Source organism: Macaca nemestrina, chromosome 3 (assembly GCF_043159975.1).
Source record: "Macaca nemestrina isolate mMacNem1 chromosome 3, mMacNem.hap1, whole genome shotgun sequence".
Taxonomy (NCBI): domain Eukaryota; kingdom Metazoa; phylum Chordata; class Mammalia; order Primates; family Cercopithecidae; genus Macaca; species Macaca nemestrina.
The window spans coordinates 44016469-44039687 of NC_092127.1; the positions used below are offsets into that span (position 1 = coordinate 44016469).

The following is a 23219-nucleotide window of genomic DNA, read 5'->3' on the forward strand; positions in this document are numbered from 1 at the left end:
TTCAAGCAAAATTAATGTTGATAATCAAAAATTTGACATGGAAATGGAAAAGAAGCACAAGGAGATATTATCATTTGGGTAAATTAAATAGTTCTGCCTTGATGTACTGTTACCTCTTAATGAAGAGAGGCAGCATCAGTTAAATGAAAATGACCACTTGCAAAGAATGAAAAAGGCAACGGGGGTAAATTGATAAGCAGTCATTATGAGTATATTCACCGATGTCATTTCTACCTTTCGTCCTACCAATGCTTTACTATAATAACTGGAGAGCAGATAGGAATGCAAAGTAATACGTGCTGTAGAGTAGTAGATTACTGCTTTTGCTACTCATGTTACTACCCCTCAAATACCCCCACCCACTCAACTGCAGGACTGCTCAGCAGGTCTAGCAGGCCACAGGTGATTAGCAAATTCTGAAGGGCACAAAAACCAATATGAATGTAATAGAATTGTACTTTGTGCTACTCAGATCAGATGTGCTGTCATCTTAACTTACTATGAATGACGTGTTCAGGCTGTTTAATTTCCCAAACACAGGCTCAGACTTGTGTTCAAGCTGCATAGTGTGTTTCAATTTTATGTTCTTTACTGCAAAGGGAGGAGAGAAAATCTCCTGATTTTAACAATAGCAAACATGGTCAGCTGCCCTCTCCTCTTGCCTCAACAAACCACAAAGGAACACATAAATCCCTCCTCAGATGTACTATGCTGATAAAGTCAAATTTTACTAGGAAAGCTAACAGAATAGTGATCATCCAAGGCAACCATCAAAAACCTTTATCTCCATTATTTAGGAAAACCCAATAAGGCTGCAGGATAATTTTTTCCACCATGCGCAGCCCCCGCCACACACATAGACACATTCCACCACAAATGGGTATTACCTGAATATTTTATAAATTGCTACAAATCCTAATTTGATATTACAATCATTAGTCTTGTTAAACCTTCAAAGATTCAACCCTGAGAGATGGAAATTATATGGAAAATAATCTATTGTGTTCTCTTCTCAAAATCAGTGTGTGGCAGAGTGGCCAGCTGTTCCCTTCCATAGTGAGCAGTTGCTGCTAGGAAGTGGCTGCCCAGCCAAGGAATCCATTTCTGAGCTCTCTGGCATCACACTGGAATGTGAGCGTAAGTGATGCAAGTCACTTCCAGGCTGAAGTGGAGAAAGAGCACGTGTGTCTCCCCTCCCCTTCACCCCCACCTGCCAGATGGAGACAAAGGGCTCTAGGGCTTTGGGGATTGGTGGAAGCCCAAGAGGAAAGAAGTCTGTGTCCCAAGTAACCATGAGAAAGGTCTACCTGCAGAACAGCCAACTTTGCATTTGGATAAAGAAAAAAAATATTTTATTGTGTTAAGCAACTGGAATTTGGAAGTTTATCTATCAACTCCCTAATTAATAGATAATTTTGATAATAGATAAATTGGGGGGGCTATCTATAGCAACTAGTGTTAACCTAATTTAACTGAAACAGGGTGGAGGTGGCTATAGATGAGTAAATATAGTTTACTAGTTGATAGTTTTGGTTTCTCTTCTTAGTTCCTTGGTGTACTCAGTAAAGCTCAGATTATATCACCTGGAGCTCCAAGCTCTGGTGGAAGTTACATTCTGGGAAGTTACATACTGGGACTACTGTGAAAGAGAAAAATGTCTGCTTTGGAAGAACTGTCATTTTTAAGAGCAACCATTCCAGCGTGGAACATGGTCATTTTCCTGCTAAAGACCACCATCCCTTTAGTAGGTAAATGGAAGCCATTGGGACTACCATCAAGAATCTAAAAGTAGAGGAGAGTGATGTCAGTAAAATGGCAAAATAGGAGTTTTCTACCATCATTTCCCCATGGACGGATTGATTTTGACAACCACCCATGGAAGACAGTACTATAGTGGGAGCCTGGGTGACCAGTGGAAAAATTCCAGTACATTAGTAGAGTAAAAACTCCAAGAATAGATGCATTGAAGAGGGTAAGAGCAGTTTCCCTTTACCTGTGACACCTCTTCTGCAAGGTAGCACAACTCAGTGCCAAGAGAGAGCTCCTCAGCCCACGATTCCTCCCATGGGAAGACGTGAGAGAATAGTGAGTAAGCCCCTGGCTCCTCCAGCTGTGTGAGACGCTGCCCAAGGGGCCCACTTCTTTCTCACCCCACAGAAAATACTGAGGTAATTATCATAGCTGAGTGGTGTGGGAGGCTGCAAACAGGGAAGAGAGGCAAAGACTCACAGCCAGCAGGACTCGGAACTCAACAAAGGGCCATGGATCCCACTTACTGCTTCAGGGAGTCCATCAGAAACCCACCCATGAGCTGCTTGGGATGCCTCACCTGCAGACCACCCCAACTGGCCCGTGGGCACCCCCAATGCCCCACATGCATCACTAGCCCCTCCCCTGAAGCCTGTTCTCCACGTGTGTTCCTGGAGGCAGCAAGTGCAAGCCTCTGCAGATGGCACGTGCAGACAGCCCACCCAACTCCATGAGACTGGGAGAAAACACACAAACGTGAGCATTTTAGGGCACTGCTCTAGGGAAGACAAACAAGAGCCTCTCAGCGTCTGGTCTGGTCTGGCTCTGCAGGATTGACAGAAGCCATACAATCTTAAGAATTCCCTCCAAAGAGGGAGCAAGAAGGGTGGAATGGGCACATCCATAGAAAAGGCCTGAGAGAGCCATCAAATATCCAGCTGAGATGACTGTGATGGTGTTTCTCCCCTGAAGCCAGTCAGTGAAGACTGGAGGAGGTGACTATATCTCCAAATGCAAACACAGTAACTCAAGACTTTGAGGAATATGAAAAGTCAAGGAAACATGTCACCACCCAAGAAACACTGTATTTTTCCGGTAACCAACCCCCCCAAAATGGAGCTCTACAAATTTCCTGAAAATTTAAAATAATTGTTATGAAAAAGCACAGTGAGTCACAAAGAAAACACAGACAACTTAATCAAATCAGGAAAACAGCACATGAACCAAATGAGAAGTTCAACAAACAGAAATAAAAAACAAACAGAATGTAGGTCAGAAGATACAAAGTGGCAGATATGTAGAAAGAACTAGTCTAGAGATCTAATGAACACGTGAGGATTGTAGGTAATAAAACTGTACCAGATCCTGGATTCATGCTATTAATCAATGAATAGATTTTAGCTGCTCTTGCCATAAAAAAGGGTAATTATGTGAGGTGATGGATATTTAAGTTGCTTCATTATGGTAACCTGTTTACTATATATGTACTCTATAGCATCATATTGTATACAGGCATACTTTAGAGATAGGGTGGGTTCAGTTCCAGTTCGTTTCAATAAAGAAAACATCACAATAAAGTGGGTCACATGAACTTTTTGTTTCCCAGTGCATATAGAAGTTATGTTTATCCTCTGTTGTAGTCTATTAGGTGTGCAATAGCATTGTGTCTAAAAATAAAATGAGCCAGGTGCGGTAGCTCATGCCTGTAATCCCAGCACTTTGGGAGGCCAAGGTGGGCAGATTACGTGAGGTCAGGGGTTCGAGACCAGCCTAGCCAACATAGTGAAACCCCATCTCTACTAAAAATACAAAAATTTGCCAGGCGTGGTGGCAGGTGCCTGTAATCCCAGCTACTCAGAAGGCTGAGCCAGGAGAATCACTTGAACCTAGGAGGCGGAGGTTGCAGTGAGCCGAGATTGCGCCACTGAACTCCAGCCTGGGCAACAGAGTGAGACTCCATCTCAAAATAAAAATAAAAAAATTAAAATAAAATGGACATACCTTAATTTAAAAATACTTTCAAAGTTGGAATCAATCATCTCAAACCCTGTTGCTGTTTTATCAATTCAGCTTATGCAATATTGTAAATTCTTTGTTGTCATTAAAACAATGTTCATGGCATCTTCACCAGGAGTAGATTCCATTTCAAGAAATCAGTTTCTTTGATCATCCGTAAGAAGCAACTCCTCATCTATTAAAATTGTATTATGAGATTGCAGTAATTCAGTTACATCCTTAGGCTCCACCTCTACTTCTAGTTCTCTTGCTACTTCTATCCCATCTTACACATACTTAACTCCACTGAAGTCTTAAACCCCTTAGAGTCATCCACAGGGGATGGAATCAACTTCTTCCAAACTCCCATTAATTTTCGTATTTTGACCTCCTTCTATTAAGGACAAATATTCTTAATGGCATCTAGATTGGTGAATCCTTTCCAGAAGATTTTCAGCTTACTTTGCTCAGATTCATTAAAGGAATTATTATCTATGGTGGCCATAGCCTTTGAAACATATTTCTTAAATAATAAAACTTGAAAGTCGAAATTACTCCCTTATCCATAGGCTACAGAATGGATGTTGTGTTAGCAGGCATGGAACCAACATTAAACTCCTTGTACATCTCCATCAGAGCTCTTGAGTGACCGGGTGCATTGTCAGTGGGCAGTAATATTTTGAAAGGAATCTTTTTTTCCAAGTGGTAAGTCTCAATAGTGGGCTTAAATATTCAGGAAATCATGCCGTAAATAGATGTGCTGTCATTCAGGCTTTGTTGTCCCATTGACAGAGCACAGGTAGACTGGATTTAGCATAATTCTAATGGGCCCTAGGACTTTCAAAATAGTAAATAGTTTTGGCTTCAACTTAAAGTCATCAGCTGCATTAGCCCCTAACAAGAGAGTCAGCCTGTACTTTGAAGTTCTGAAGTCAGGCTTTGATTTTTTTTCTCTAGCTATGAAAGTCCTAGATGGCATCTTCTTCCAACAGAAGACTGTGTGGTCTCCATGGAAAATATATTGTTTGGTACAACTACCTTCATTAATTACCTTAGCTATGTCTTCTGGATAACTTGTTGCAGCTTCTACATCAGCACTTGCTACTTCACCTTGGCACTTTTGTGTAATGCAGATTGCTTCTTTCTTTAAACCTCATGAACCAACAACAACTGCTAGCTTCAAATTTTTCTTCTGCACCTTCTTTGCCTCTCTCATTCTTCTTAGAATTGAAGAGAGTTAGGGCCTTTCTCTGGATTAGGCTTTGACTTAAGAAAATGTTGTGGCTGCTTTGATCTTTTATTCAGACAACCAAAACTTTCTCCATATTAGCAATAAGGCTGTTTTGCTTTCTTATCATTTATGCGTTCACTGGAATAGCACCGTTAATTCCTTCAAGAACTTTTTCTTTGTATTCACAATTTGGCTAAATGTTTGGTGCAAGAGGCCGAGCTTTTGATCTATCTTGGCTTTCAATATGCCCTCCTTACTAAGCTTTTAATTTAAAGTGAGAAATACGTGATTCTTCATTTCACTCAAACAATTAGAGGCCATTGTAGGGTTATTAATTGGCCTGATTTCAATATTGTTGTGTCTTAGGGAAGTGGGAGGCCCAAGGAGAGGAGAGAAATGGGGAAATGGCTGGTTGGCAAAGCAGTCAAATTTTATTAATTAAGTTTGCTGTCTTATATGAGTGTGGTTTGTGGTGTCTCAAAACAATTACAATAGTAACATCAAACATCACTAATTGCAGACTACCATAACAGACACAATAATAATGAAAACTTAAAATATTGTGAGAATTATCAAAATATGACACAGAGACAAGAAGTGAATACATACTGTTAGAAAAATGGCAGCAATAGATTTGCTTGATGCAAGGTTGCCACAAACTTTCAATTTGTGAGAAAAAGGCAATTATCGGTGAAGCACAATAGAGCAAAATGCAATAAAACAAGGTGTTCCTGTACCTTAAGCAAGCAGAATAAAATCTATTTTAAAAATTCTGGAGCTGAAGAATGTAATAAATGAAATAAAAAATGCAATGGAGAGCATTAACAGCTAACTTGATCAAGCAAAAGAAAGGATCTATGAACTCAAAGCAGATCATTTGAAACTATCCAGTCAGAGGAGAAAGAAGAAAAAAATGAATGAAAAGAAATGTGGAAAGGTCATGGGATTTGTGGAACACTATCAAGAGAACTAATATACATATACAGAATATGGTACTACCAGAAGGAAAAGAGAAAGAAAGTACTAGAAGAGAGAAATAAGTGGAAAACTTATTTAAAGAATGAAAACACCCCAAACCTGGAGAGAGATATGGACAGCCAAGTGCATGAAGATAAAAAATTCCCAAACAGATTCAACCCAAAGGTGATTTTTCCATTGTTGGGCAAAGTGTTAGAGCTCCAGCAATGGAAAGTGGTCAGCAGGGTAGTAAGAATAATTTACCAACAACAGTATAGATTTGAAAAGTAGTTTTATTAGATAGAACACTGGAGGAGGGTGCAGTGGGGCACCTCAACAAGAGAAGACTGAGTGCATTGTGGTGGATTTTTCCTTAGGGGTATTTATGGACCTTAAAGCAGAAGCTTTAAGGGTCATTTGGACCATATTAGCCATGTAGGTTATGATAAATGATTACATTCGTAGACATTTTGGTGCCTTGATGTCGACAAGGGTTGCACAATGAGTTTTGACATGCATGCATTCTGGAGATGTATAAAAATTCTAGTTACTTATGAATTTGGGGGAAAGAAGACTGGCACCAGATGCCAGCTTTAGATAATAGGAAAATCTAATTACTTCTAAATTCCTCAGATAAGTTTTGCTTCTGAATGGTCACCAAGTGATCTTTACTTTCTTCAACCATGACACATTAAATCAAACTGTCACAGTAGGTAGCTAGTTAGACATGAGCAGAACAGGAGAGGGCTCCCCACCCCACCCCACACCCCCGACCACACATACACAGCAGGAATGTCAGGCAACTATCAGAGAGACGGGCTTAACTGTCTCTCTAAAATAATAATTGGCCACAACCAATGCCAGGGAAAGACAGTCTCTCAAAAAACCAAAACTCCTGAAACTGGTAATCAGCAGCTTCCTGATAAGATTTCAGGAGATGGGTGAGTGGGCTCAAGAGTGCACATTCAGAGTCTAAATGGCAGAGTTTAACTGGTATACGACCTTCTAGGGACATTTGACTGGTAAGGGAAGGATGCCTCAAGTGAGCATGTGTACAATCCAGTACACACACTGTGCATGCTCCCCTCCCAAGCATCAGCAGGCCACTGCACATGCAGACAGCCCACCCCAAGGGAAGGATCAGGAGAGAAGGAACACAATACCCCAGAAGCATACCAACATATAAAAACCCCAAGTCAAAATGTCAAGCTGCACATCTGATCTGTCAAGTCACCTGCTTGGCCCTCTTCTAAGTGTACTTTACCTCTTTTCATTCCTGCTCTAAAGCCTTTTAACACATTTTCACTACTGCTCTAAAACTTGCCTCTGTTTCTCCTTCTGCCTTATACCCCTGAGTTGAATTCTTTCTTTTGAGAAGGCAAGAATTGAGACTGCTGCAGATCTGTATGGATTCGCTGTTTGTAACATACTTTGGTGCCATGACGCAAATACATTATGCTGTTAACATACTTTCCACTACGTTCCACTGCTAACAAACTTTGGTGCTGCATGACTCAGATATGTTCCCTAGTCGTAAGAGACTTCTACACCTTGCCTTCTTCATCTGAAGGCATTCAACCTCTGTACATGGTTTTCTTCTCCCCTTTTACTCTCCTGCTTACAAACCAACCCCCAGAATGATTCCTCTCAGCCACAAGTGGCTGTGCTCCTCCTGGCTGATCTCTCAGCTCACCCTGGCAGGTAGCTTGTGGTGGGAGGAAAGACCTTGAAGCCCACATCAAGTAGAACTGAGGCACTAATGGCCCTCGTAAACAGGGAGCTCATGAGAATGGTAGGACTAAAGCCTAAACCCATGCAATGCTTGGGGTTTCTTCTGCTTTTCCAGCTAAAATTACCTCTTTCCCAAAAATACCTATGCTGCCTATTCTCCTGTTTTCTCTGTGTGTTTTCTGAAATGGCCTTGCACACCTGCCAAACTGTCTGCCTCGAGGGCAAGTCCGCCTCTTTGTTTTCACTTTTGCATGCCACGTGACTTCTTAAACATATACTCCCTGTAATTAATGTTCTTGCAAGCTGCATTTGCATGGCAACAAAGACATGGGCTTCCTTGCAGGTATCCCCTGAGATTTATACTTGTTTTTACCTTACCAACTTGGATGACTTCCAACCCTTCCCCTGTCTCTTGGCACATTGTGGGGACAGACAAACTAATTGGAACCCTGGCTCTGCCAGCAACTTATGACTTGCCATATGCTTTTTGTTTCTGTTACACTCTAGGGGCAAGTTTTTCAGTGGCTTTTGAAGCAGTTTGTCTACCTGCATAGGGCCTCACTCTGTGGCCCTTTAAAAGTCCCACATACTTGCTTTTTTTGAGTTAGAATCCCTCGGGAAGGAGGCAAAGTTCTTCCTTTGCCATTTGTGAGTTCTTACTCCAAGCCCCAAGCCCCAAGTTCTCTGGAGGTTACTACTTTATGTCAAGAGGGCAAATAAACGTTTCCCTCTAGAATCCAAGGGTTGCTGTTTTTGTGAGCATATGAAGGCTTCCCATGAGTATTCCTCTCACATCCTCCCACTTCTTCCTGTAGCCTCCATTTCTCTAATCACTTCCATGCTCTTCTCAACATGCATCAAGACCTTCAATGTCATATTCAAAGGAAGGGAAGTCCAGCCCCCTTGAGGCAGTTAGCTGAAAAGCAGGCCTCTTTTCTACTTTAAAAACGTGTAAAATGGGAATCTGAGAAAAGATAATGATTTTGTTGCTAAAATGCTCCAAGTGAGAGTCACTATGAGGTCGTGGAGACAAGGATATAGGCCCGCCCAAGACCATAGGCACAAGAGACCCATAGGACAGAGATAAAGCTTGGTCCCAGACTAACAGATTACCATTAGAACAGAGACGAAGGCAAGGTTAGGGGTACATAGTAAGACTGGTTCATTCTGGAACCCCAAGGATAAACAAGGAGACCACTGTTCACTTCAGTATCTCCTCTGTTCTCAAGTGCACACTTGTGATGAGATGGGACCAAGGCAAAGGGTACATGGTAAGACTGGTTCATTCTGGAACCCTAAGGACGAATGGGGGATGCCCCACACAGGATAACAGGAAAGTAAGATGGGACACCTTGTTTTTACTTTTTTCTCCTCTGTTCTCTCTTCACAGACAGGTAATCTTGTCTCGATACCACAGGAACTGCCCCTTGGATGTATCTCCCAAAACGGAAAAATTCCCCCAAACCTTAAAACAAGAAACTAGTTTTCCTTTGTAATACTATTTGGCTTAAAAATGAAAGGGGAGGAAATAACAAAAGTCAGCCTTGGAACCTAGTGCCCCTGTGAAGGAGGTCCTCAGATTAGCCTCTTCAGTCTTGCGTAACTGAGAGCAGATTAAGGAGGACAGGGCCAAGAAAAAGGAGAAACAAAGGGAAAGGAGGTATTGGCTGCTCTGCAAGCCCACTAGCCCCCTCCAGGTTGCCCTAAGGACACTTCTCCAGGTAACTACCATTGGTGCAGGAAGCCAGGGCACTGGAAGGCACTGCCCCAGTGGGATAAAAGCTATGTGCATGGCTTGCCCCTTTTGCCAGAAGGTCAGCCACTGGAAATGAGACTACTCTGAGGGCCAAACCACCCATGGGACAGAATCCCAACTCCTGATGGCCTTGAGCTGAAGGGGCTGTCTGCTCTGACTGGCTTCCAAATCAGACACTGTCATCAACAGGACAAAGTTGAGGGCAACTTTGGAGGTGGCAAGTAAAATTATAAATTTCCCTTTTGGGTTCAAGAGCTGCTTACTCTGTGCTAATCTCCTTCTCTGAGCAACTTTCCTCCAAATCCTGTCAGGTAATGGGGGAAATGCCACCCCCTCCCTCCAAAAGAAAAAATTCACATCCTTTTATGTTACTTAAGGGACCAGTCCCTGGTGATGTCTAAATACCCAACACCTCTTTAGGGCAAAAAAAATTTTTTTTTTCCAAGATGGGTGCTTGCTTAATATTTACCTGACTTCTGAATTCATCTTTCTTTTATTTTTAAAATTTTTTGAGATGGAGTTTCACTCTTGTTGCCCAGGCTGGAGTTCAATGGTGCGATCTCAGCTCATCGCAATCTCCACCTCCCAGGTTCAAGCGATTCTCCTGCCTCAGCCTCCCTAGTAGCTGGGATTACAGGCATGTGCCACCATGCTCAGCTAATTTTGTATTTTTAATAGAGATGGGGTTTCTCCATGTTGGTCAGGCTGATCTCGAACTCCTGACCTCAGGTGATCCTCCTGCTTCAGCCTCCCAAAGTGCTGGGATTACAGGCATGAGCCACCACTCCGGGCCTGAATTCATCTTCCTAATAGCTCTATTTCTCCTAAGAAAGCTACCTAAATCTTTAACCAATAACTTCATCCTGGACAGTCCTACCCAGTGGTATAGAAATAGCCCACACTTATTCAGACAAGCACTAGCAAAAATCTAACTGAGCAATCTCTTGAGGTGGGATAACTTCTCCAGTGCAGTATGTAAATAATCTCATTTGTTCCCCCTTTACAGAACTTGCAAAGCAACATGCAGTACAAATCTTTACTTTCTAATGAAAGGAGAATGATTTTTGTTGAATTCAAAGGTTCTAAAGGCATGGAAGGTTATAAAGAAGAGATTTTATATAAAAAAGCACCTTTTATATAAAAAAGTATCTTGTATGGGCCGGGCGTGGTGAGTCAACGCCTGTAATCCCAGCACTTTGGGAGGCCGAGGTGGGTGGATCACGAGGTCAGGAGATCGAGACCATCCTGGCTAACACAGTGAAATCCCATCCCTACTAAAAAATACAGAAAGTTAGCTGGGCATGGTGGCAGGTGCCTTGTAGTCCCAGCTACTCAGGAGGCTGAGGCAGGAGGATGGCATGAACCCGGGAGGTGAAGCTTGCAGTGAGCTGAGATTGCATCACTGCACTCCAGCCTGGGCGACAGAGCAAGACTCCGTCTAAAAAAAAGGAAAAAAGGAAGAAAAGAATCTGTTTTCTTTTATAACAGGACACACTTGGAGAAACTGGTTATTTTACCAAGGCTTTGACTGGAATGGCATGCTTTTCTTTAAGGAATCAAAATGGAATTATGAAGCCAATAAAAGTTCCTTCAGAAAACTGCCCTCATACCTTGGCTGCAGAGTCCCTGTAAAGGGTTCCTGGCTTGTGGTGAGTAAAGAATGTCACTTTATAACAGGCCTAGAAGCCCCAAGTTATCTTGAGACCGTAAGAAGAGAGAACTTTACCCAAGTCATACAGGTATTTGATGGTGCCAACCTAAGGCTTTAAAAAAGTCTTATCTGAAATTCCTTATGGAACACAGTTTCATTAAAGCCAATTTTAAAAGGACTCTATATGGCACATAATTATTCTCACTGTGCTTTATGCAAATAACCATGCCAAGTATAATAAGACTAAAGTTTATTTTGTGAACAAGTCATTTCTATCATGATTTGTCTTTAATAAAACTGAGGACCGGAGAGAAAAAAATTATGTTTCAAAAACTATGGTACACCTATTATTAGATTCTAGTCTCATCAGTTTTTGAGTTTTCTTCTGCAATTTAGATTAACCCTGCTTATTCCTGTGAACCAACCAGTGATCTCTGGCTGCAGGTCAGAAGAAACAAGACGGATGGGTAATGTAAAAATCTGGATCAATATTCTAATTCTGGGCACATATTGGAATCAGCTAGCAACCCCAAGAACCCAGTGGAATCAGCTAGCAACCCCATGCACCCAAGTCTTAGCAGGCATAACTATAGCCACCAGCTACCTGAGCATATTGGCAGTCTCAGAATTTTTTGGAGCTATCATCATCCCCTTATTTTGGCTTAGCATTCTTCTAATTCTAATAATCCTATTTCTCGCCTCTCACCTTCAGGCCATCAAGCTCCATGTGATCATCAGTGAGGGATACTGTCCTCTCAATATTCAAGAGCCAGCCTTCTACAGAGGACCCCTAGACTGCTCATTAGTGGGACATGACAGAGGCAAAATCCTGTCCCTGTCTCTTGGACCTGGTTGGATACTGCTTTCACCAACCCATGGAACCAGCTCTGCCCTAACAGCTAGCAAGAGGCCAAGACCTGCAGAACAATCACTACCACTCCTCTCTGTCAGCAGGAATCAGTTACAGAAGACTGACCTTCATCCACTTTCCCCAAAGAATTGGGGTACTGGACTCTTGAGGGGGGAAATGTTACAGGAGGTAGTTAGTCAGGCATGAGCAGGGCAAGAGATGGCCTAGCCTCCAACCTTGCCACACACACACAACAGGAATATCAGGCAACCATCAAGCTATGGTCAGGTGATTGCTAACTGTCTCTCTAAAATAATAATTGGTCATAGCAGATGCCAGGGAAAGGCAGTCTCCCAATACATAGAAACTCCTGAAACTGGTGATCAGCAGCAACCCAATAAGATCTCAGGAGTCTGGTGAATGGGCTCAAGCTTACACATTAAGAGGCAAAATTGTGGAGTTAACTAGTACATGGCCTTCTAAAGACATTTGTCTGGTAAGGGAAGAATGCCTCAAATGAGCATGTGTACAGCTCCAGTAAACACACTGCATGCTCTCCTCTCAAGTGTTAGCAGGCCACTGCACGTGCAGACAGCCCATCTCAAGGGAAGAAACAGGGGAGAAGGCATGCAAGGCCTTGGAAGCATGCTAACATATGAAACCCCAAGCCAAAGGTCAAACTGCACACTTGATCTCTCAAGTTGCCCGCTTTAGCCTCTTCCAAGGTGATCTCTCAAGTCACCTGCTTCACCCTTTTCCAAGTGTGTTTTACCTTCTCTCGTTCCTGCTCTAAAGCTTTTTAATAAACTTTTACTCCTGCTCTGAAACTTGCCTTGGTCTCTCCTTCTGCTTATGCCCTTCAGTCAAATTCTTTCTTCTAAGGAGGCAAGAATTGAGATTGCTGCAGACCTGTATGGATTTGCCATCAGTAACAAAACTTTCAAAAATCAAAGACAAAGAGAATTTTGAAAGCAGCAAGAAAAAACATTTGTCCTAATTTCAAAATATATTAGAAAACTGTAGCAATCAAACGAGCATGGCGCTGGCATAAAAACAGACACATAGACCAATGAAAAAGAATAGAGAACCCAGAAATAAACCCATGCATATAGTTAGCTAATCTTCAGCAAAAGCACCAAGAATACACAATAGGGAAAGAATAGTGAAAGAAATTAAAATACTTTATCCAAAAATATATTTCTTTGACATATTTTTAAATGGCTGCTACTTGGCCAGCAGACAGAAGTGGCCTTGTGAAGCTATTCTAAGTGGGGGAAATTTGCATCTGTAGAGAATCTCCATTAATGAAGTCATGCCCCCTCCCCTTTCTATGCCTTCCTCCAGATCCAGGAGAGGTTGAGAGTTTGACACCTTTATTATTTATTTATTTAAAACTTTTTCCTCCAACTCTGGCAGATGAACTGACACCTTTAAAAATCTGAAAAGAAACATTTACCATCTATTTTCTCTGAGGGAGGCTTCATCTACATAAAAAAGCCACCTTTGCCAGTCAAGCCTCCTCATTTCTCTCTCTCTAAACCTGCCTTGCCATTAAGCCTGATTTACCTGTTTCTGGACATTCTCTGAGTCTGCATTCTTTACTGTGGCCTCAGGATAATATACATGTTTCTGTAACTCATTGGGAAGTTGGGTTTTTATTCTGAAGGCTCCCATGGATGTATGTTAAATAAATGTTTATGCCTTTTCTCCTATTAATCAATCTGCCTCATGTCAGTGATTTTTACCAAAGCTTTAGGGAGCCAAGAGCCTATGGCTCCCACAGTAGTCTCATCAATAATTGGGCTGAGAAAACCGGATATCGACATATAAAAGAAAGAAACTGTACTCTTATCTTACACTACACACAAAAATCAACTCAAATAGGTTAAAGAGTTAAATATAAGACCCGAAAACAAGAAACTCCTAGACAACACAGGGAGAAAGCTTTCTGACATTGGTCTTGGTAGTGAATTTTGGATATAACATCAATAGCAAAGTCTACTAAAGTAAAAATAAACAAATGGAACTATATTAAACAAAAACTTTCTGCACAGGGAAGGAAACTATCAACGAAATGAAAACTGACAGAATAAGGGGAAATATTTGCAAACCATCTCTCAGATAAGGAGTTAATATCCAAAGTACATAATGAACTTGTAAACCAAAAATAAAATTCTAAGTGCCCCCAACTGACTGGTGGACGCTCCCCTCAGCCAAGGGCATTTCATATTATCCTGAAAAACTAGTTCAGGGTCTGATGGAAACTGGGGGTCAGATATGCCTCACAAACATCAACAGAGAGAGTTTAAGACTGATAGAACAGACTCTTTAAATCTGATAAGAAACACAGTCTATTCTCTCTGAAATCTATCTGTAGGCTTCATTTGCATGATAAAACCTTGGTCTCCAGATCCCTTTATCAAAACCCAGACATTCCTTTCTAATCTATTCCAGGTCTTTAGATAAAATCTCTTTCAACCAATTGCTAATCAGAAAATCTTTAAATCTGCCTCTGACCTGGTAGGCCCTGCTTTGAGTGGTCCTGCCTTTCTGGATTGAACCAATGTACATCTTATATGCATTGACCGATGTCTCGTGTCTCCCTAACATGTATAAAAGCAAGCTCTACCCTAACCTTGGGCATATGTTGTCAGGACATCCAGAGGCTGTTCACAGATGTATCCTTAACCTTGGCAAAATAGACTTTCTAAGTTGATTGAGACCTGTCTCAGATACTTTTGGTATACAAACTCATACAACTAAATAGCAGGGAAAAAAACTGATTTAAAAATGGGAAAATGACTTGAAGAGACATTTTTCCAAATAGCACATACAAATGGCCAAAAAGTATATAACAATGTTCTCAACCTCACTAAATTCAGGGAAATGCAAATCAAAACCACAGCTAGGTATCACTTCTACCTGTTAGAAAGGCTATTAAAGTTAAAACATAAGTGTTGTCAGAGATGTGTGAAAAGGAAACCCTTATCCACTGTTGATGGAAATGTTAATTGGGAGGTTCTCAAAAAAAATTAAAAATAGAATTACTGTATGATCCAACAATCCTACTGATACATATCCAAAGGAAATAAAATCATGACCTTGAAGAGCTATCTGCACTCCCGTGTTCATTACAGCATTATTCACAAGAGTCAAGATCTAGAAACAACTTATGTGTCTGTCGATAATGAATGGATAAAGAAAATGTGGTATATACATACAATGGAAAATTATTCAGCCTTAAAGAGAAGGACATCTCGGTCTATGTGACAACATGGATGTACCTGGAGGACATTATGCCAAGTGAAATTACTCAGCCACGGAAAGACAAAAACTGCATAATTTCACTCATATGTGTAATCTAAAAAGTCGAAGTTATAGAAGCATAGTAGAACAGTGGTTACCAGGAGGTGTAAGGTAAGATAAATGGGGAATTTTTGGTCAAGGTGTGCAAACTTTCAGTTATAAGATGAATATTTATGGAGACCTTATGTACACTATGGTGACTATGGTTAGTTACAATGTATACTTAAAATTTCCTAAGAGAGCCAGGCATGGTGGTTTATGCTTGTAATCCCAGCACTCTGGGAGGCTGAGTTGGGCAGATCACGAGGTCAGGAATTTGAGACCAGCATAGCCAACATGGTGAAATCCCATCTCTACTAAAAATACAAAAATTAGTCAGGCATAGGGGCAGGCTCCTGTAATCCCAGCTACTTGGGAGGCTGAGGCATGAGAATCACTTGAACCTGGGAGGCAAAGGTTGCAGTGAACCGAGATCACACCATTGCACTCCAGCCTGGGTAACAGAGTGAGACCCTGTCTCAAAAAAAAAAAAAAAAATTGCTAAGAGAGTAGGTCTGTTTTTGTTTGGTTGGTCGGTTGGTTTTGTTTTGTTTTTTAAAACATAGTCTTGCTCTGTCACCCAGGCTGGAGTGCAATAGCACCATCTCGGCTCACTGCGAGCTCTGCAAGCTCTGGGTTCAAGCGATTCTCCTGCCTCAGCCTCCTGAGTAGCTGGAATTACAGGCATGCGCCACCACACGCAGCTAATATTGTTTTTCTGTTTTTAGTAGACATGGGTTTCACCATGTTGGCCAGGCTGGTCTGGAACTCGTGACCTCAAGTGATCCACCCACCTCGGCCTCCCAAAGTACTGGGATTACAGGTGTGAGCCACAGCTCACAGCTTCATTCTTTTTCATGGCTGTGTAGTATTCCATGGTGTATACATACCACATTTTCTTTACAATATTTATTTGTCAATCATATCTCAGTGAAGTCAGAGAAAAAAAAGAACCTGAAAGAAACACAGCAACCCTGGCAAAAGGGCTGGGCCCAGAAACTTCTCATGTTGCACTTACCTTTGACATCTGTAGTCTCTTGGGTACCAGCCCAGCAGAGAAGACGACAGGCAGAACTGTTTGGCAATGACATCCTAAGAAAAGCAAGTAGAAGAAACAAGTTACAAATTTATGGATTTATAAATCACATGAAGCCTATGGACTTACAGGAATTTCCATTTATCTTTTCTTAAAGCTTTCATTTTAGGTTTGGAGGTACACGTGAAGGTTTGTTATTTAGATAAACTCGTGTAATGGGGGTTTGTTGTACAGATTACTTCATCACCCAGGTATTAGGTCTAATACCCCATAGCAATTTTTTTCTGCTCCTCTCCCTCCTCCCACCCTCCACCATCCGGTAGACCCCAGTGTCTGTAGTTTCATTATTTTTTTGAGACGGAGTCTCACTCTGTCACCACGCTGGAGTGCAGTGGTGTGATCTTGGTTCACTGCAACCTCCATCTCCCAGGTTCAAGTGATTCTCTTGCCTCAGCCTCCTGAGTAGCTAGGACTACAGGCGCGCACCACCAAGCCCAGCTAATTTTTGTATTTTTAGTAGAGACAGGGTTTCACCACGTTGGCCAGGATGATCCCGATCTCTTCACCTTGTGATTTGCCTACCTCAATCTCCCAAAGTGCTGGGATTACAGGTGTGAGCCACTGCGCCCGGCCACATTGTTCCCTTCTTTGTGTCCATGTGTTCTCATTATTAAACTCTCACTTATAAATGAGAACATGCCGTATTTAGTTTTCTGTTCCTGCATTAGTTTGCTAAGGATAATGGCCACCAGCTCCATCCATGTTTCTGCAAAAGACATGATCTTGTTCTTTATTGTGACTGCATAGCATTTCATGATGTATATGTACCCCATTTTCTTTTTACAACCTGTCATTGATGGGCATTTAGTTTGATTCTATGTCTTTTCTATTGTGAATAATGCTGCAGTGAACATTCGCATGCATGTGTTGTTATGTTCTAGAAAGATTTCATGACGCAGACACCAAAAGCAATCACAACAAAAGCCAAAGTTGACAAAGGGGATCTGGTTAAACTTAAGAGCTTCTGCACAGCGAAGGAAACTATCAACAGAGTAAACAGCCTACAGAAGAGAACAAAATATTTGCAGACTATGCATCTGACAAAGGTCTAATATCCGGCATCTAAAGGGACTTAAACAAATTTGCAAGAAAAAAATAAACAATCTCATTAAAAAGTGGGCAAGGAACATAAACAGACACTTTTGAAAAGAAGACATGTGGCCAAAAAGCATATGAAAAAAAACTCATTATCACTGATCATTAGAGAAATGCAAATAAAAACCACAATGAGATACCATCTTATACCAATCAGAATGACTATTACTAAAAAGTTAAAAATAACAGATGCTGGCAAGGCTGCAGAGAAAAGAGAACACTTGTACACTGTTAGTAGGAGGGTAAATTAGTTCAACCATTGTGGAAAACAGTATGACATTTCCTCAAAAAGCTAAAAACAGAACTACCATTCTACCCAGTGATCCCATTACTGGGTATTTACCCAGAGGAATATAAATCATTCATCTTTTTATTTCGTTTTTAAACATTTGTTTGTTCTCTTCCACTCTTTCCATGCTCCCAACTGTAATCCCACAATCCCATTAAATAAACTACAGTTGGACTTTCTTATCATCTTTAGTGATTTGTTTGTTCTCTAATTTGTCATAAAAGGGTAACATTTTCAACTTCTGCGCATGAAAAGCTCAAACATTAAGTTTATAATTATTTCAAAGGGATTTATGAGTGTTTCTCTAGGGAGCTGTTTTCGAAATAAGATAAGTGCTATGAATGGGATAAGAAAGATTACAGTAATTATGTTGGTTTCTGAAAAAACCAAAAACTTAATATCAGCGGAGTAACTTGGGGACTCACAGATGCAGTGTGCATCCTTTGAAACACATCTGTATCCCAGTTTCCTTGAATCCAAATATGACACTCTAAGCAAGCAGGGACTGGGTGGGAAGCGCAGGTTATTTTGTATGGAATGAACAAAGTCATCAATTTCTAGAATTCAACACATGGTAGTAATTATTTTGGGGGTCTCTGATTGAGGGAGGAGGGTCCTCATGCTTCAGGAACCTGTAACTCTGTGATGCAGGGGTAGAGTGGAATTGATATCAGCCTAACGAGCCCTAAAATATTCCTATACATGTATTCAGCACACAAACCAGCCCTAATCATTCCTGAGACAGGGGTTGGTCGCCTACTCTGCATCTTTCTTCTCCTAACCAACAGCAGCAGTTGAATCACCTGGGGGTATGAATTTAAAAGTGCAGATTTTTAAGCTAAATCCCCAGTAATTATTGTTCAGTAGATTTGGGGCAGATGGTCTGATACAGGTGGTCATTGGGCCAATTTCCCAACTTCTACAGGAACCACTTAATTGCTTCTCTTAATATATTTTATCGCTAAAAACTATAATTTGGTTTGGGCTGGGGTTTTTTTTTTTTTTTTTTAAATTTTATGTAAGCAGAATTATACAGCACGTCACCTGGTTCAAAATGCCCAACATTATGTTCGTGAGATTATTGAGTGGAACCATAGTTTTTCTTATTCATTACTATACAGTATTCCATTGTATGACCACACCACAGCTGACGCTTCTGTCAATGAATAGTACTTATTCTGCATTTTGCTTGTTTTAGGTTTTTTTGGCTACTATGAATAGTACTGCTAAGAACATTATTGTACATGTCTCTCAACGTACATGTGAAAGCACATTTCAGTTGGAGTAGAATTGCTACGTCTACAATATCCATAGAATCAACTGTAGAAGGTAAAACTAAACTTTTTCTAAAGTGCGTCATCAACGTATGTTCCCATCAGCTGTATATGAGAGATCTTATTGTTAGGCATCCTTATCAACACTTAGTAGGCTTTTTTTTTTAAGACTCAAGGGGTATATGTGCAGGTATGTTACATGAATATATTGTGTGATGCTGAAATTTAGGCTTATATTGAACCTGTCACCCAAATAGTGAACTTAGTACCCAATAGGTAGTTTTTCAACCCTTGCTCCTTTCCCTCTCTGCCCTCAGTGTCCACTGTTTCATTTTTATGTCCATGTGTATCCACTGTTTAGCTCCCACTTATAAGTGAGAACATGCTGTGTTTGATTTTCTGTTTCTGCATTAATTCACTTGCCAGCTGCATCCGTGTTGCTGCAAAAGGCATTATTTCATTCTTTTTCATGGCTGTGTAGTATTCCATAGTGTATACATACCACATTTTCTTTATCCAATCCACCATGGATGAGCACCTAAGTTGATTCCAAGTCATTGCTATGGTGAATAGTGCTGCAATGAACATACGAGCACATGTGTCTTTTTGCTGAAATGATTTACTTTCCTTGGGATATATACCCAGTAATGGGATTGCTGGGTCAATGGTAGTTCTATATTCAGTTCTTTGAGAAATCTCCCAACTACTTTCCACAGGAGCTGAACTAATTTGCATTTCCACTAACAGTGTTTAAATGTTCCCTTTTCTCTCCAACCTCATCAACATCTGTTATTTTTTGACTTTTTATTAACAGCCATTCTGCTTGGTGTGAGATGGTATCTCATTGTGGTTTTGGTTTGTATTTCTCTGATGATTAGTGATGCTGAGCATTTTTTCAGGTTTGTTGGCCACTTGTTGTGTCTTCTCTTGAGAAGTGTCTATTCATATCTTTTGTGCAATTTTTTTTTGAGACAAGGTCTCACTCTGTCACCCAGGCTAGTGTGCAGCGGCATGATCATAGCTCGCTGCAGCCTCGAACTACCAAGCTCAACCAATACTCCCACCTCAGCCTCCTGAATAGCTGAGACCATAGGCACATGCCACCATACCTGGCTAATTCTTTTTTTGGGGGGGTTGGGGGGTGATGAGGTCTCCCTATGTTCCCAGGCTGGTCTCAGATTCCTGGGACAAGCAATCCTCTTCCTGCCTCAGCCTTTCAAAGTGCTGGGATTACAGGCGTCAGCTACCCACCTGGCCCTTTGCGTACTTTTTGATGGGTTTGTTGGTTTTTACTTGTTGATTTAAGTTCTTTATGGATTCTGGATAGTAGTCCTTTGTTGGATGCATAGATTAAAAATATTTTCTCTCATTCTATGGGTTGTCTCTTTACTCAATTGATAGTTTCTTTTGCTATGCAGAAGCTCTGTGGTTTAATTAGGTCCCAATTGTCAGTTTTTGTTTTTGTTGTGTTTGCTTTTGAGGATTTAGTCATGAATTCTTTGCCTATGGCAATGTCCAGAAGAGTGTTACCTAAGTGTTTTCTTCTAGGATTATTATTATTTGTTTTTGTTGTTGTTGTTGTTGTTTTTTGAGACGGAGCTCTGTCGCCCAGGTTGGAGTGCAGTGGCTCGATCTTGGCTCTCTGCAAACTCCGCCTCCCGGATTCAAGTGATTCTCCTGCCTCAGCCTCCCGAGTAGCTGGGATTACAGGCGCCTGCCACCATGTCCAGCTATTTTTTTTGTATTTTTAGTAGAAATGGGGTTTCACCATGTTAGCTAGGCTGGTCTTGAACTCCTGACCTCAGGTGATCCGCCTGCCTAGGCCTCCCAAAGTGTTGGGATTACAGGCGTGAGCCACCATGCCCAGCCTCTTCTAGGATTTTATAGTTTGAAGTCTTATATTTGTCTTTAATCCATCTTGAGTTAATTTTTTTATATGGTGAAAGCTAGGGGTCCAGTTTTCTTCTGCATATGGTTAGCCAGTTTTCCCAGCACCACTTATAGAATAGTGTGTCCTTTCCCCTTTTTTATTTTTATTGACTTTTTCAAAGATCAGTTGACTGTAGGTGTGTGGCTTAATTTCTGGGTTCTTTATTCTGTGCCATTGGTCTATATTGACACTTAATATTAATGGTCTTTTAAATTTTAACTTTTCTGGAAGGTGTTTAGCATAAACTCTTTGTAGTTTTAATTTGCGTTTTATGATTGCTAACGCAGTTGAGCACCTTTGGTATGTTTATTGGTTATTTGGATATCTTGGTTTATTGATTTAATTTTGAAGTCTCTTTCCTATTTTTCTAGTGGGTTGTGTTTTTTTGGTATTAATTTGTAAGAGTTCTTACAAATTCATATATATACACATATACGTATATAAGTACATATATCTCTCATAGATGCCTTTTGTCAGTCACTAAGTTGAAAATATATTCTTCTCTGTGGCTTGCCTTTTTATACACCCTTAATTTTGTATTTTGTTGAATAGAACCACTTAATTTTAAGGTAATTCAAAATTTATCTAACTTTTTCCTTACAGTTAGTGCTTTTTGTGTTTTGTTTAAGAAATATTTGCCAACCTTGAAATAGTCAAGATATTCTCCATATTGTCATCTAATGGTTTCATTGATTTGCCTTTTACACTTTGATATTTAATTCATCTGAATTAATTTATTTGGAATTGAAAACATTGCCTTTCTCTGCTGCTTTGCTGTTTTTTGTTTGTTTGTTTGTTTTTTGTTTTTTTATGAATCAAGTATTTGTATATGCATGGGTCTGTTTCTGGCTCTTTATGCTGCTCCACTGGTCTTTGTTTATTCTTGTTTCATGAAAGCACCCTGCCTCAACTATTAAAGCTTTATAGTAAGTTTGTTGTTGATAGAACAAGACCCTCACCTTTTTGTTGTTGTTGTTGTTTGTTTTGTTTGTTTGTTTTGAGAGTATCTCAGCTATTTCCTGGCTCTTTGTAGTTCCACATGAATTTTAGAATCATTGTGTCAAGTTCTACAAAAACACCTATTGGAACCGTATAAAATCTATAAATCAATTTGGAAAGAACTGACATTTTTACAATATCCTTGTATTAGTCCATTTTCACACTGCTATAAAGATACTACCTGAGACTGGGTAATTTATGAACAAAAGAGGTTTAATTGACTCACAGTTCCACATGGCTGGAGACTCCTCAGGAAACTTACAATCATGGCAGAAGACGAAGGGGAAGCAAGGCACATCTTACATGGTGGCAGGAGAGAGAGAGCATGCAGGGGAAACTGCCACTTTTAAACTATCAGATATCATGAGAACTCTTTCACTATCACAAAAGCAGCATGGGGGAAACTGCTCCCATGATCCAATTACCTCCCACCAAAACCTTCCCTCGACAGTGGGAATTACAACTGGATATGAGATTTGGGTGGGACACAGAGCCAAACCACATCAATCATCTTTCAATTAATGAACATGGTTTGTATCTCCTATTAGATTGCCTCTATTTTCTCGAATGTCTTCTAGTTTTCTGAGTGGAGATCTTGCACATCTTTGATTACATTTCTTCCTAGAGATGTGACCTATTTTAGCCATGTTGCAGGTGCCATTTTTTTTTTTTTTTTTTTTGAGGCAGGGTCTAACTCTGTCACCCAGGCTGGAGTGCAGTGACACAATCATGACTTACTTCAGCCTCCACCTCCCAGGCTTAAGTAATCTTCCCACCTCAGCCTCCCGAGTAGCTGGAACCACAGGCATGTGTCACCACCACCCGGCTATTTTTTTTATTTTTGTAGAGATGAGGTCTCACTATGTTGCCCGGGCTGATATGTGGCATTTTTTACATCATTTTTAACTGTTACTGGTAAGCACTAACTTTTTAATTTCCTCTTTTAATTTAAATATTAAAAGTTTGTATCACGCATGGCCAGGCACGGTGGCTCATGCCTGTAATCCCAGCACTTCGGGAGGTCGAGGCAGATGGATCACCTGAGGTTGGGAGTTCAAGACCAGCCTGGACAACATAGTGAAACCCCGTCTCTACTAAAAATACAAAAATTTCAAACGTGTCTTTTGCAAATATTTCCTTCCAGTCTGTGGTTTGTCTTCTCATTCTCTTGACATTGTCTTACTCAGAACAGATATTTTTAATTTTAATGAAATTCAGCTTATCAATTATTTCTCTGATGGATCATACCTTTGGTGTTGTATCTAAAATAT

The 23219-nt window shown here is 40.6% G+C and overlaps 1 protein-coding gene across 2 annotated transcripts in view; it reads right to left on the reverse strand.

Moving 5' to 3' along the window:
• C3H4orf51 (chromosome 3 C4orf51 homolog) overlaps positions 1-23219 on the reverse strand; it is a 74637-nt gene that overhangs the window by 46514 nt on the left and 4904 nt on the right. For both annotated transcript variants that reach the window (XM_011710491.3, XM_011710490.2), the window contains exon 2: positions 16284-16357. In XM_011710491.3, coding sequence (XP_011708793.2) covers positions 16284-16357 — 74 coding nt within the window. The remainder of the gene's footprint in view (positions 1-16283; positions 16358-23219) is intronic.